General features: G+C 37.1%; 1 protein-coding gene across 2 annotated transcripts in view; it reads left to right on the top strand.

Annotated features, from left to right (window-relative positions):
- The first annotated feature begins 244 nt into the window (after positions 1 to 244).
- The window catches only part of SLC25A12 (solute carrier family 25 member 12), a 47,854-nt gene continuing 31,611 nt past the window's right edge, over positions 245 to 16,487 (top strand). Inside the window, exons 1-4 of one of the 2 annotated variants that reach the window (XM_050340188.1) lie at positions 245 to 335; positions 832 to 885; positions 5,105 to 5,247; positions 10,216 to 10,331. In XM_050340188.1, the coding sequence (XP_050196145.1) occupies positions 324 to 335; positions 832 to 885; positions 5,105 to 5,247; positions 10,216 to 10,331 (325 nt within the window). In that variant the 5' untranslated portion in view covers positions 245 to 323. Of the gene's footprint in view, positions 336 to 831; positions 886 to 4,035; positions 4,196 to 5,104; positions 5,248 to 10,215; positions 10,332 to 16,487 lie in introns of those variants that run through there. The other variant, XM_050340189.1, reaches the window with a different exon arrangement.

Genomic DNA, 16,487 nt, shown 5'->3' on the forward strand with positions numbered 1-16,487 from the left:
GCCAGAAACGATGTTCAGCAGCATTTACCGGAGCTGAGTTTTGCACTGTGGTGCTGCCAGCAGCCCCCGGCAGGGCCCGCCCCGCGCCGCCGGTGCCTCGGTGGGGGCAGACACTGCACCCGGACGGCTCCAACGGCGGCGTCCGGCACCGGCCGCCCGGGGCAGCGGGCAGGGCCGGGCAGGGCAGGGCAGGGCCGGGCCGGGCCGGGCCGGGTGCGGCGCTCGCCCCCACAGCGCTGCGCTGAGGCGGCGGCTGCTGCGGCGGCGCGGCGGGCGGGCGGCTCCTCCTCCTCGCCGTCCTCCTCCTCCTCGGCGGGCGCAGCATGGCGGTCAAGGTGACTCTCCCGCTCCGCCGCTTGTGGCAGGAGGAGGCGGGCGGACCCCTCGCGGGGTCGGGGCCGGGCGGGCGGCGGGAGGAGGCGGTGGCGGCCGCCGGCGCTGCGGGAGCCCCGCGGGTCGCGGGGAGCGGCGGCGGTGATGGTGGGGAGGCCCCGGGGGAGCGGCAGCGCAGCCCGCGGTGCCTCCGCCGCCGCGGTGCCGCGGGGGCGGGCCGGGGCCCCGGGGGTGGCGGGGGCTGTGGCGGGGGCGGCCGGGCCCGCGGGCCGTGGCGGGGCCGTTCCGAGGGGCCGTTCCTGGGCCGGGTGCCGCGGCTGCCGCAGGCAACCCGGGCTGACAGCTGTCACCGGCACCGAGCCCGCAAGCACAGCGCGGTCTGTCTGGGGTTGCGCCTGGGGGTCTCCAGGGACGCCCCATGGCCGCCCTCACGGCGGGCGGTGTGGGCGCTCTGTCAGTGGCACGGCTCTCGAAGCAGTAACTTGCTTGTGTTTACAGGTGCACTCAACCAAAAGAGCGGACCCCGCCGAACTACGAAATATTTTTTTGCAGGTAAAAAGATCAGTCTAGTGTTGTTGAAGTGGCAGACTTCTGCTTTTTGCCCTCCCAGCAGTTTGCCGTGACATCAAACACATGTGCTGCTGGGATACTTAAAACTTCACTTTGCAGGCACAGTGTATTGAAGGGGCTGTCAGGCATTGAGCAGAAACTGCTGGTGACACAAATCCTAATTAATTGTTTCCAAATTATAATATTAAATACTTTTCTGAAGTATTTTCAAGTTTTCTATAAAGCAAATAGTTATAACTAACTACTGTTATTTTTAAAATACACCTTTCCGAGATTCAAAAAATTATTCTACCTGTATGTTTTGTCCTTGGAGTTTATATGTGTTCCTCTTACAAATGGATGGACTGCTGGCAAAGTTTTTGGAATTTAAAATTTATTTATCAAGATTTATGTATTTCATGATATTATCCCTTGCAGAGCCTTATAATTAAGATATATATAAATAAGAGCATGAAGCTTTTTCCACTCAGTTACAGTAAAGCACAGTCAGAAAGGAAAATCAAGTCAAACCTGTAACTTTTATAATGAGGTTTGAATCAGGCATATGGAATAAGAACAACAGTTGTGTTTTAAGTTCATAGTTAAGGCACTGATATTTCAAAATCACTAAAATAGCTTCTTTTCCTTTTATACTCAATGTTAACGCAGTATATTCAAGAATGTTTTCTCTATGAAAAAGTTAAGAATATGAAATTAATATTAGAGCTAATACTGTAAATAATAAAGTGTATTATTTTTGACATGTAACTTCTGGTTCTACTGTATTATCTAACATATTTTTTCCACATATTATAAGTAGTCAGAGAGACCTTTTTGCCTGAGAGAGATGTTGTATCCCAACCCTAATTTTGACAGATTGTTGCTTTTGTATACTGGATTACACTGATACTATTGCTGGAGTGCGAAAACTTAGAATGCTGGCATCAAACTGGGAAAGCCCAGCATTTAATTTCTAGCAAAAAATCTTCCAACAATCTGGCAGACAGTCTGGTTTTAAAACAGCTTTTTGGTCTTCTCCATGTCTTACCTTGTTATCTTCTAAGAAACACACAAATTAAGTTGGGGATTGTTTCGTACTCTGAGGGATAAAAAATATGAACACTCTTCTTTCTTGCCTAAAGTATTTGCGATTTGCAGTAAAAAGAGCATAGAAAGAGAGTTTATTTGGCATTATGTTTGATTAAAATTGAGTTTGAAATTGTGTTTCTGTGTAATGGGTAGCAATCGAACTTAGTTGCAAGCTTCAAAAAAATCAAAAGAGAATCATTCTTTCCGAGACTTAAGTTGTAGAGAGCCTTATTATGAAATACTGGTAGTGTTGCACCCATCAGGGGTCAGATATGTTGTGCTCTTTGCTGAGAGTGCTGGCCTGCCTGTGAGCTTCAGCTAAAGGTCGTGCATTCCTTCCTAAATTTGGCTTCCCTTGGAAATGGTTAGAAGGGAAGATGTGAACTGTAGGCCTTGTCACCATCCACCTTAATCACAGAGAGTGTACTTAAATTTCCTTCTCTTCATGCATGTCTTCTAAAGTGCTATGTGCCCTCTGTCCATCCAGTTTACTTTGTATTTTAGTGGATTTCCAAAAGCTTGCTATATGTTTCTTTTTACTATTTTGAACTGTTAAAAAAATAACATTTTACTTGCATTAAAAAGGTGTGCTATTATTTCTCTGTAATCCTGTAACTATGAAATGCAGGCATTGAAATTTTTGGTCTGTGCACCATCAGGTAACTTAGGTGTTTGCTGAAGGCAGACTTCAGTAACAACCATAAAAGAACATACTGGATAACAAATTATCCCTGAAGGATAAAAGAGTTAGGTAGAAACACAGTTGCTAGATTTCTTAGTGCACCTTCATTCTTTTCTCTTAGGGAAGACACAGTCAGCCTTTGGGAAATATAGTTGAATTATTCCCTGCCTGCTGAGTTCAAGTGTAACCTCTTCCAACAAGGTGAAGAAAGAAACAAAAACAATTCCCTGTTTTAATACAGGAAACTTTCCCCGTCATCGCTTAAAAATCTCTTGCTTTTAGAAGCTTAAGAATCTCTTGCACATAGCTTAGCTTAATTTTAAAAACATAATGTTAATAGTGCCTGTTTTGGAACTTCTCTCTCCTCTGCCCAGATAAAATCACTGGGATAGAAAACCCCTTTAAATTGAAAACTAACCAATTTTAAAAACAAAGCATTGTTTCTGAAAGTGTGGTGTGTACCTAGCACTAAGTTGTACAACTAGAGTAGGGGGTTTGTGTGTTCATTTTATGTGATGAATTTTAGAAGTCTCATGCGAATTCATCAAGTGCTTACCCAAGACAGTCTCTAAATGTATAGTAAGAATTTTGTGTTATGGCATTCAGGACCCAGGACAACACAAGTTTAATTGATGTGTTATGTTTTATATTCATATTAAGTTATATTTTACATTTGCCTATTTTGTGCTAAGAGAGTCTTGACTTAAGTTGTATGGTGAAAAGGTAACTTGAGGACAAATGTATTTACATGCCTGGCTACTTTGTTAAGCCTTAATTTATTGGCTTACTGCCAAGCTCTTTCAAAATACCACGACCTTCTCATATGGAACTAAATGTCAGTCAATTATTTTTGTCTCAAAATTTTTGTAATATAACTTCCTAGACACATTTTTTTTGTAAAACAGATCATTATTTATAATAAACTCAGATACACTGGTATCTGGAGAAAAAAGATGGTGATGTTTAGATTTTGACTGTCTTTGATATGCACTGTGCTGTCATACAGTTGAATTCCATTATTCTTGAAGATAAGCTCAATACTCTGCATGTTTGATGGTCCTTCATACATAACATTTTCTTTGGATTTCATGTCTTGCAGCAGAATTGTGCTTCGTAATGCATTTTCAGTCACTTGTGTGTACGACTGAGAAGAGAACCTTTCAGAGTTGATTCAAGAAAGCCACAATTTCGTTATGCTGTCATGTTGGCAGCAGTGCTGAATTGAAGGATTCCTGTCCACTGTTTTTTGTTCCTATTTTTGTGGAAATAATCTGTTTTAATTCTGCATAAATTCAGTAATCTGGTGTACAGTGCAGTCTTGCAAATAGCTGTCATCACAGCTATAGGGTGGAAGAGGGAGAGGTGATGAGGGGATGTGAGGGGCTGGTATTGTGGAAGGGATACAGGAGGTGCTGAAGCAGGCACTGATGCTGGTGCAAGCTCCTTCCTGCTGAAAGTGTGGCCAGACTGAGCTGGTGGTGAAACAAGTATGAGACATGGGAATGATTCCCTTTACCTTAATGGAGTGTTACACCTTAACAGGTATTGTGTGTACGTCTTATTGTTAATACTCTGATTCCCGTGGGTCCCTGGCAGAGTAAGGGCCTGTTTGAGAGCTGACACTCTTTCATGTAAAGCTGTGTCAGCTGAATGGAGGTGCTGCAGCATACAGTGGAAAAGGCTGTTAGTTGAAGTTTGAATTCACTAATATAGATGTTGCACTTTAGATATTTGGAGGCATTGCCGTTTCTTTTTCTGCAGAGAATGATTACTTGCTAGGACTTAAAAAAGCATAACACTTTTTTACAAATAAATTAAAAATCAGTACTTTTGCAGATGCAAATCAAATGCAAATGCAAATCAAAATCATAAAATTTTAAATATGCTTGTGATTTTTATTTTGAAATTCAGTGCTAGTGAAATTGAAAGAAATAACATTTCAATTTACTAAAATCTTATTTTTGTGTGTGTGAATTTTTAAAATAATTTGTTTCAGGATAAAAATTCATCTGGAAGTTTATTTCTTACAAAAAGAGAAAAGAAGTAATATATGTTTTCGAAAATAATTACAGTAACTATCAAGAACAATTATTCAGAAAATATCTACTACTAGAAATTGTAGGAAAACTTACGTGCTGTGTTTTCAGCAAATGGAAAGCTACATTACATGATTGTAATACCTGACAGTTTGTGAGAATATATAACTGTCTTTTAATTAGAAGATATTGGTCATTATGTATTCTACAAGGAAATCTGATTGTTGGTAGTATAAAACTATAACAGTAACAGTGATAGTTTAATCGAGCACTTTAATTTTAGAGCAGTTAGTGCAGACAGTTGTGCAACGTTTTAAGTTACATTCATTAATGTTACTAGTTTGGTAATCACCAATAATTAGCATCTAAATGGATTAATCTTTGTGTGCTTATGGTTTCTTTATTTTTACTATAGTATGCAAGTGTTGAGAAAGATGGCGAGCATTACATGACCCCAGAAGATTTTGTGCAGAAATACCTAGGACTTCATACAGATCCACGTCACAATCCTAAAACAGTGCAGCTGTTGGCTGGAGTGGCAGATCAGACCAAGGATGGGTGAGAATTTTGCTTTGCATTTGAAACTTGTAATGCATTAGTAAATGTGTGAGTCAAGAGTTGGATAACTTCATCTTCTAAAATACATTATTGATTTTATTACCCTTTAAGCTTATTTAGGTAAGTTTTTTCCACAAGTACAGTAGACTATAGATTTGGGAAAACTGGGAAAAAAGAGTGGTGTTTAAAATGGATTTTTTTAGGTTCAGATTTATTTTAGTGATGTTTCAATAAATATGACAAATGCCAACTGCAGGGAAGTTCAGCATAGTTTGATTGCCTTGGAGAAGTTCCTTTCTGTATGCCCATGTCCCTGATTAGATACTGTATAGTGTCTTCAGTACCTGTAATTAAACATGGAAATATGGAAGGTCATTCTTATTTCTGTAGTGTGCAATTCAAATCAAACCACTGAGGTTTTTTTAAAAGTACTGACTGTTAGAAAAGAGAGGCAAGAATGACTCTACGCAGGAAGAAGGTGTTTGCCTAGTGAAGAGAAGGTCACAGCACATAAAGCTTTTCCAGTGCTACTTACAGATGATCCTGCTTGCTTCTAGACAGTTCCCTCAAACCAATTTGCAAAATGTCTGCTCTGCTGAGGTAGTACCCCCGAACTCATTTGTCTTCCAAGGAGCCTTTTCTTTTGCTGTGTGTAGGCTTCTAGTTTTGGACTGTAGTAGGATGTATGGACATTGTTGAAGTAAATTGACAAGGTTAAGGTGGATCAGAGAAGAGATGAAGAATGTAGAAGTGAGTGGGTGTTTAATGTGGAAGAAAATGCTGTTAAGATAGTAAACATTTGCAAATATATAGATCTAACTTACTTTAAATTGAAAGCTCCTTAACTTCCGTGGTCACTTAAATTATTTTGTTTTCCTGTGTTCTGCTTTAGAATATTTTATTAATTTGCTTATTGTCTTGAGCAGCTTGCACAGTATCTGCGCTATACTAGTGAAATTATATACGCTATATACTTTTTACCCTAGGTGACAAAAGTAGGATCTCCTGTTTGATGTAATGTTACGTGATTTTTCTTTTTATAAAGCTGCAGTACTTTGCTAATTCATTTGAATGTGCATATATTTTATAAATCTAAATAACCTCTCTCTGTTTCCAGTACATGGCTACAGTTTGTTGCTTTGTTAAGATTGGAAAGGATGTTTTGTATGTATCTGTTGAAATAATAGTCTATTTGGTGACTAGTAAACCAACAAGCTTAGTATCTTGTTTCTCTGAAAGCTGTTGGTTATCTTTTATGGTGTGCATTTCTTCAGAAAATGTCTTACAAAAGGATCTTTCTTGCAGTAAGAAATCAATAATTTGTTTTATTGCTAGAACAGAACTTTGAGGCATCACTTTTTGTTGCTTTCCCTGTGAAGTGAATATAAAGGGATTTTTTTGTTTGTTTTTTTTTTGTTGTTGTTGTTGTTGTTGTTGTTGTTGTTGTTTTTGGGTTTTTTTTTTGTGTGTGGTTTTTTTTAAATCTGGGTAATATTTGAAGTGAGTTAATCAAATATGGGTAAGTGTGCTTTATCAGCTTCTGTATGGGAAGAGTGGGATTTTCATTTTACACTACCATATAGTCTGCAGTGCAAAATGTTTATCTGTTTGAATACTTGTCTGAAGCTTATTTTTTCTAAATGTCTTAATTATATTTGTCCATAACCTGTATTTCATGTGAAGAATTTGTTATACCCCCATCATCATCAGTTTATTTATTTACTTCTACATTCACATTCTTTCATTTGTGGTGAGTTGTAACATATCAAAATCCAGACACTAATAACTATATAATCTGCACAGAGAGTTTAATCTGTAGCATGAATAATTATTGTAATCTTCAACTGAATTCCAGAATGCATTGCATCTTTCTGAGGACCTAAAGTTATAAAGAAGTCCAAGGAAGCCCTATTCCATAGATATATTTGTAAAGTAAATGACAGCCCAACATCATACAGCAAGTCATTGAGAAGCTTTGGGTTCTCTTACAGAATATCATTTCTGTATCTGCTGTTGTAGTCTCTTAACCTTGCTTGCTCTTCAGATAAATACTCACAGTGTTCTTGGTTGCTTTCATTGTTAATATTTTTTATTTCTTTTAGGTTTAAGTTTGGCACTTTACAAAAAAAGCGCACATTTTGGAACTGGCTCTCTGTAGGCGTGTGTTTAAAAAAAAAATACTTTTTTTACTTTTTTTTCTGATAGTAACTTGATCCTTATTTAACTATTCCAGAATGCTGTTGCCTGCTCCCATTACTGCAGTACGAGACTGGTTTGCTTTAGTGGAACTCAGTACAGCAGTTCGTAAAACTAATGACTGTTCACTTTCAGAATGTTTATTCCTCATTGTTACAAGTGCATGTTCTTAGAAATTAATGCAAAGACCTCTAAATTAGAATTTCGCCTAAACTTCCTTGTCTGTTGTCTGTTGAATGCAGCAGGATTTCACTGACACTGTAAACGTTCCTGTGTCTTCAGACTGCTGGCACTGGTCTTGAAATTAGGATAAATACCCTCTCTGAATAATGTACTTATAGATATATGTATGTGCCTAAACCAGCTTCCCAATTATATAAGTCAATTAACATTAGTAGATATTGCAATTTGAAAATAAAAGATTTCATTCTCCCTTCAGACCTTCAAAATTTCACAGTAGTAATTCAGAATTCTTCATTTTAATTGCTCGTTTCTGCATACTCTTTTTGTCAGCATATCCTTCTTAAATCTGGAAATACATTCTTGAAAAAGGTTGTGAAGAAAGAGTTGGTATTTCACGTAATGGAGAGTCACAGCAGAGCTATACATAACATCTAAAAAGCTGTGTTGTGTGGGGAAAAATGAACAAAGAGTTACAGGATGGTAAAAGGAAACATAGAGAAGAACTGTAAACACATGGGTTACTTGGCGTGCTTTTGGAGGGTAACACCAGAGAGGAAATAGAGGAAAAGGAATTTTTTTAAAATGTTACAAATGAAAAAAGAGTGATTTGATATTGTTATGAACTCTGTAGTGCAGTGGGTTTATTGGATGATGCTTGAGTAGTGATTGGGTGGGAATCTCCATCATTCCGTTTAATCCAGTTGCTGTTATCTCCCCACTAATGGAGGATCATAGAGGATATCCCTGCTCTTAGACATGGCAAGTTGAATATCTGGAAAGGAAATTGAATGTGTCTATCTCCTTTTGCTGTAGGCACTGTTAAAGTGGGACCTCTGAGGACATCTTCTTTCAGGTTCAGGCTTCTACAAATGCATTCCATGGAGATCGCCACTTGGTTTTGTCAGTGTTAAAGCTTCCTGATCAGGAATTAATTTGTTTGTCAGCTTTATGCTTGTATGTGAGGTATATTTTGAATTATAGTATTTACAATTGTTTTAAAGGATCATCTGTTTCTTTCATACTAACCCCTTGTTTATCAAGGTCATCCTTCGGATGAGATCGACTTCGTGTCTGAAGAACCGGTCTCATATCTCTGATTTTTGTGGCTGAAATGCGACACATTAATACCACGATTCCGTATTTGCCATTTCCGTATTTTCAAAATCACTATTTTTTTCTGTATTTCCTGTGTAATACGTATATGCAAGGATGTTAACATATATAACTTTTTTTTAAAGTATCTCAATTCTGCTTCTTGTGTACTTTGATAGAGAAAGACTAGATAAAGTAATGAATAGTGTGGCTGCATTTTCTTCTGTTTTTTCTTCTTTGTAGGGAACAGAATTTATGCTTGGCTCATTAGGAGTAAGTAGTATTGTGTGAAGTAATCACTATAAACTAATGATATCCTATGAAGAGTACCAAGTTCAGAACAATTGTGTACGTTTTCTAGGAAAATGCACCATCTACAGTGATATTCTATGTTTTATCAGTATTTACTGAAGTAGTAATTTTTTGTTTAATTAAAGAAATGGGATTGAAATTCTTATTCCCATTCATAATTTATTTGATGCTAAAATATACATCCAATCATTTTTTGTGCCAGCATTATCCTTTACCTTAGCTTAAGGCTTATCTTTCTGCAACTGTTTATACATACAGTGCTAGGATCTCTTCTAAATATTTTATTTTTCTCTTAGAATAAGCTGAGTGCCTCTAGCAAAAGTACTTTTTATTATCCTAAGAAATTATCTCTCCATTCAAATCTGAGTTTATATGCAGTGACCACAAGGACTTGGATTTCTCTGCAGTGTTGCAGAGATGATGGAGAAACCTTATCTGGGGCTATCGCTGCTTCCTTATCGTGCACAGAAACAACTTTACTGATGCATCTTGAGTTGGGTTTTTTCTGTGTAGTGACTGTCTTGCATGAACAACTCAGAATCTTGTGATCTGCTGTTACACTCAAGTCCTTGCCTGCCTTGTCACCTGTAAATGTCCTTGTGTCCAAATGTTCCTACGTTCTTTATTGTCCCCAAGTTCATGACTTGGCGGTTCACATTATATTTGAAGTGTAATATTCTTTCCATATAAAGTAAAGTTTAACTTTTTCTGACCCTGTTTTTATTTTTTAATGTTATGCATTGTTTTAAGAAAATGTATGTTTTGTAGTATATTCCTTACTTGAATTAAAGTATCTTTTCTTTCTCAGTAGAAATATATATAGTAATACAGTGACAGACCTGTAGATTTCATGGTGATAGAATTTGGGTTTTTATATCTTAATTTTTAAGTGCTGTATGCTTACATTTATTACAAAGTAATGAATTATAGATGTTCAGTGGGAATGGATTATGTTTGGTTTTGATGGATATGAAGAATTCAGTTGCTTTATAGAGGAAGAAAGTTGCATGAAGGTTAAGTAACTACTTAACTGTAACAAATACTTTTCAGTTTCTAGAGTCTTAATGTTAGAGTTTTATTTTAATATTTGGATCATACAGTTTTCTAGAGTATCAAGTGCAAATGATCGTTGGTATTATGAATATTTTTTTTTAACCTTTTTAACTTCTGTGTTTTCCTTTGTAGGTTAATTTCGTTTCAAGAATTTTTGGCATTTGAATCTGTTTTGTGTACTCCAGATGCAATATTCATTGTTGCTTTTCAGTTATTTGACAGGAATGGCAATGGAGAAATAACATTTGGTAAGAATACCTAAAGAAAAACAGCTTAAGAAAGTGATTATAAAAGTATCAGTCATAATAATGGTTCCTGACCACAGGTGCATAGAAGTGCATATGTACTGTTTTCCTAAGAGTTTGCATGAGTAGTTTTTTTTCCAAGTGTTACAACTTAAGAAGTACACAGAGACCAAATACGTTTTGCTCTCTCTTATTGAATCAAGATTTTTCATTTTCCTAAGGTAGTTAATACAATGATGTTTTGTTCAGTGTCATCTTGGGCAAAATTTTATGTCCTGGACTTTAAACTGCTTCAGCGATGGGGGAGTTTTAAAATACATTCTGGATCTCCACATATCCTTGAAGAATTGTCATTAGACACAGTAAGAGCTCAATATAGAAATTAAGGAGGTGTAATCTTTTGATTTCCTAGGTTAGTGTTCCTTTTCTTGAGGAGCAAATCTTTAATGTTATGAGTGTAACTTAGAACTAGATCATATATTTGAAAAACTAGGAAGAAAATAATGGCCTTCAGTTTTGTTACCTTTTTTCCCCCTAATTAACACTGCAGTTTAAGGAGGGGTAGGCTTTATTTTTAAAACTTCATGTTTATGAAAATTAGATAAATCAATGGTAAGAATTATAATAAAATGGATTGAGAATTAAATGTTATTTCTATCCAAAAGAATAAAGCTCTTAATAAAGAAAATACAAACTATGCTTGGATTTGTAACCACTTGCTGTTTGTACTATTTCATTCGTATAAAAAATGTTTCAACTTGTTGAAAAAATATGCAAGGGTTGTTTTATGGAAACAAACTGCTTGACTTTCGATGTCTGTTAAATTACATCGTTAACTGAAGAGTCAAATACTAAGCAATTGGGACACAACATCTTGAAAAGAAAATCTTTTAGAATTTACGTAAAGGTGAAGTCAGTAAATGCAGTCATTAGGAACTGGAGAAACTACTGCAATCAGTGTGACCACTTTAATGATGATGTATTTAATAGTCTCACAAAACGGGGATTTGAACTTTGTAGCTCTCATGAGCACACTTGAAACTGCTGGTTCCATAAATTGACAAAATTGTATACATTTCAGATGATACACAGATTGCTCAGTCAGACTGAGATTGTTATTTTTATGAGCATGTAATTAAATTAAAGTCTAAAAGAACAACACAAACAAGAAAAATTGTAAACCAGAGAATTGCATGTTTTTTCTGTATCTTGCTGAATTTTTTTTATAGGGCTGATAAATCTTGAAAACGAAATTCTTTAGGAAACTTTAAATTTACTGTTGGTTTCATTTTTTTTATGAAATTATATTGCAGTTATTACTATATGTTGCAACATAACCTAGTACATATTTTTTGTGCTACAGTTACCACATTTAGTGCTGCTTTTTTTACCTTTTTTTTTAGTTCTTGTTTGTTACGTGGGCTGTTTACTTCATAACGCATATCATGCAAATTAATACGTGTGTGAAAAATGGGAATAATGATATGTGATATGTTCAGAATTTGGTAACCCTTCAGTCAATTTCCAAGTCAGTCTTCCGGCCATTAGAGGCTGTTTATAAGTGAGTCCTGCACTCTTTTGTTTCTGTACCACATAAACAGACAGGCACAGAGTTTAGTTTCATGTGGAAACAGAGACAGTATAGAAAAATAAGTCTTAAAGTGAAAAGTTTTAGTAAATTATTAGAAATATACTGAAATGGAGTAAGTTTAGACAGTTGGTATGGAATGGCTATCAGACAAGTCAAGCCTGTTACAGACTGTGATGTGTCCAAGTCTGCAGGGAAACCGTATTGGTTATGGGAGCAAACACCAGTCAAGATTTTCTAGCTCAGGTGAAATGCTCTGTGGATGTGATTGCACTGATGCCAAAGCTAACTCAAACCAGTAAGTCTGGCCAGAAGCAACATGGATTTACTGAGGTTTTCCTGCACTGTGCATCTGGAGCAAGGAACAGAATCAACTTGTGTCTGTCTTTTAGACCAGTAACTTGAACCCAACACTGGCCTTGTGTGAGATATTGCATTTTCAAAAATATTCTCAGCTACTCCAGTTTTCAGTTATCTGGGAAAAGTTAAGTATGCTTGTTCAATTTTAGAACTGGCTCTGTATTTGAAGCAAGTCACTCTAGTTGGGTTCACATCTGCTATTTAGGATTTCTTTAGTGACATGATTTTGGACCATACTAAAGCACTTCAGCATTTTACACTCCTCTTGAGCCTCAGTCTGCCACTTGTCTCTTAAAATGTTGAGTTTCCAACTCTCCAATGATGAAACTATTAATTAAATTGTATTACAGAAGAACTGTCTTAGAAGAGGAGCAAGAGTTTATGATTCTTTAAAAACTGTTTTGTAGAAATACTTGTCAGCTATGCTATGCTCATCAAAGTACTTGTCTGTGCAATATCATATGTTAGTTGGAATTGTTGAAACATGAAACCTTCTGTCACTTTAATATCATCTGCTTTCTTAACGCTTTGAGACACTTTTTCAGGAGTTTTGGACATCCAGAAACTCTGTATGACCGACTTCCATAAATATGCAGTTAGTATTCTGCAACATTTGTATAGTAGGTCCATTGCAACAACAAGAAATTTGACCTACTTTGTATGAGCAAACCGCACAGCGTGCTTAGTACACTGGACTTGCTGTCAGCCTGGTGAATAAAAAGCAGTAAAATGACTGTTTTAATAACCCAGTTATACAAGTGACAGTGTAGTTTAAGTTACTTTTAAATTCATGTAGAAATAGAAAAATAGCATGTATTTTCCTGTTCACGTGATTCTGCATCTTCATAAATGCTTCCTAGGTGAATATTTTATGCAAAATGTATTGCTGATGAACCCTTACAATACTGCATTAACCATAAAATATTTAAAAGGTAACAGCTAAAGCTGATGAAGAAAAGTGGGGTTTTTTTTCTCATGCATTGTTTTCTCATTACGGGTTGCTGTCTGTAGCCAGAGAAGACTGACAAATGCTTTGCTCTTTTGATCATGGGATATAACTGACTAAACTGCTTAACGTGGGTGAAATATTTGAAAACACTCCATAAAATTTATACTATTGTACTAAGGAATATTATCTCTCTTCTGTGCAGGTCTTTTGACCTGAATTCAGGTTAAAGCACACCTGACTTTGCTCAAGCTATTAGTTTTTTCCCGATGTTGAAGTGGATAATCCTTACTGTGCCTAAAAGATGGAAGTCTGTGACCATGACTGAAACTTCTCTGAAAAACAGGTTGTCTAACTGGAAGTAAAAGGATTCTTTGTAATATATCTCTTTGGCACACGATACAATGATCTGGACTACATCAGTTTTCCAAGGCTTTTCCCAGCTGTGCTTCCATGTAGACTCACCACAAAGAAAGCCATTCTCTGATCAACTGGAGAATTTCAAAGATGCTTTTTTAGTTAAATACACATGCAGATACGGATAGAAAGATAAAGCTAAAATATGTTTGTGATTCTTGTGCATTCAGAATTACTATGGAGATAATTGGAAAATATTTACGGAACTGTACATAAGGCTTTTAAAAACATCCTGTAGCTCAAAATCTAATTACAAATATTATGCAGAGTATAATAGCTGTCTTCTTCAAAAGTATTGGGGGAGGAAGGCAATCAGATGCCTAGTAATGCCAGTATTTGAAAATTACATGATATTGGTGAACTGAAATAATAACCATCTGTTTAGGAGTTTCAGAAGTTGAGTATACAGTGATACTGAAGTCTTGCCCATCTATTTTCTTAAAGCAGTTTAATCTGGGAGAGAAAGGTCAGGATTCCCCTAATCACTGGAAGAAAGTGAGCGAGAAGAACAAGAGAAAGAAGTTGAATGTATGTCATTACTAGTGCTTTGCTTTTGAGCATTGGGAAACGTGGATCACTCCTACTACTAACTCCTCCCCTGGTTCTGAAAGGACAATTGGATTGAAAATGCTAGAATTTGGATTTAATCTTAAAAGTTCTGCATTCTAAAATATTACTTGCAACCATAAAAACTGGAAACCTTCTATAATGTAAACAGATAAATACAATCACGTGTCTACAGAGCTGACGATATAAGAAAAACACTGTGTTTTTATCAAGTGTGCTCTAAACCAGAACTGCTATTTATTTGGCCTCCTGGTAGCTGTATAGTTACCTGTTTTCAAGGTGTCTTTTACTTAACACATACAGACAATATAGGAAACACCACTTCTTTTTTGTTTGTTTGTTTGTTTTGTGTGTGTGTGTGTGATTTTTTCAGGCTTAAACCACAGTTTTAAATACATGTGAACCCCCTAATAATACTGAGTTCAAAACCATAGTTCAACAAGAGAGAACAGAAAAGGAATTTTTTGTTAAGGCTGTCATTAATTTGAAATAGAATCACTAATCCTTTTAAAATAAAAGTAGAAATACTGTGTAACTATTTCTAGTTTAGCTTTCTCACATCAAAGTAATTATTGTATTACTTACATTTGGATCACTCAATATAGTTGTGTGGCATCAGGTGCTACAGAAGAGTCTTTCTGCCTTTAACTGGGGTTCTTTATTTTAGGCTTCAAAGTGAAAATATGCTATTATCAGAAACAGTGAAAACCAGCAACATAAATGTTAAAATGCATTATGTGCATTAGGCCTGAAATATTTACAAATGGGACAGTAGATTAGAGTAGACAGAAGAAACTGCAAAACAATCCTGATAAACAACAAACCTTAGTATGCTTTTGCTGCTACTTAAGACTTACCACTTTTATATTTTTGTGTCCCTAACAAGCATGATCGATGTTTCATCACTGGTGAGAGGCAATGGCAAACTGTTAACAGGTTGATGGCACTGGAACTGTGTGAGGTTTCTGCTCTACTTCTTGGGGAGCTGCTAAGTCAAAATAAATAGTAGGTACTACCTCAAGGTTTACTTGGAGTACTGAGCTCATCCTTAGAGTGGGCCACCACCAAGACATCATAGTGTTTATAATTTATTCTTTCTCCTTATATGACATGGAGTATTGCCCAGAAATTTTGTTTTTCTTATATTTCTGAGCCTGATAGGTAAGAATGTTTGATGGAGGTTGAGCCAGCCATGTGTACGCTGCCTGCAGATGGCTGCTCCAGGCATCTGTAATTTGTTTAAAATGATTGGGTGGGGAAATTCCGAAGCAATCTTGTGAGAATGTGTGTCGCCTGGGAGGTAATGTATTAGTGCACTAGAGTAGTAGGTTTATTGTTCCTGGGGCTGATGGTAAGTTGAGCGTGTCATCAGGCTGCTGACTTGTATGCCCATCTGAGAAGAAAATGTGCTCCTGTATGCCTGGAAAGAAAGTTATCAGCTCGGTAGGAAGGAATTCCACTGTGGAAAGGTGAGCAAAGAGTAGAAGACGTTAGTAAATGAGCAGCATGTATTGACAGGGATGATGAATGCATTCTGTAAAATGTCATACTAAAATGAAAGGCTTTAAAAATAATTTGCTGTTTGCCCACCTGCAGAATAACTATGTTGGAAATTTGAAACAGTTGTAGTTTATCTTAATTTAGAAACATTACTAGGTTTCTGAGGGGATGATAAAAAAAACGGGCAAACCCAGCATCTGTACCTTAACATTACCTGTTTTCTTTGTTGTCAATGCTTTGCTTCTACTGTGGGGAAAAAAAATAATTAAAAATTAAACATTTGATCATAATTCAGAGTGGTGAAAGTGCAGGTGGTGATCACATTATGTGCAATTTCTGAAATGTGATTGTCTGTTTGCTGCTTCTCATCACAAAAGTTGTTAGCTGTGGTGATGGCTATTCAGTGTAAGAGAATAGCCAGAAAAATTGGATTAAAAAGGTATTCTTGATATGTTGTGAAGAAAGCACCCATGCTCTTACGTAGACATAGTAAATTTTAGCACCTGTTGACAGGTGTTTGAGAATCTCAGATGGCTTTGGGAGATTGTATTTAGTGTTTCTGTGGTTTTAACAGTGACTGTAGTGTGGCACTGGCACAGGTTGCCCAGAGAAGCTGTGGCTGCCCCATGCCTGGAGGTGCTCAAGGCCAGACTGGATGGGGCTTTGAGCAACCTGAAAGGTGTCCTGGCAGGGGGGGTTGGAACTAGGGGATCTTTAAGGTCCCTTCCAACCTAAACCATTCTATGATTCTGTGATTGTTCAGAACAAGTACACAATTTTA

Source organism: Myiozetetes cayanensis, unplaced genomic scaffold (assembly GCF_022539395.1).
Source record: "Myiozetetes cayanensis isolate MyiCay16 unplaced genomic scaffold, myiCay2020 scf9, whole genome shotgun sequence".
In the NCBI taxonomy this organism is placed as follows: Eukaryota; Metazoa; Chordata; class Aves; order Passeriformes; family Tyrannidae; genus Myiozetetes; species Myiozetetes cayanensis.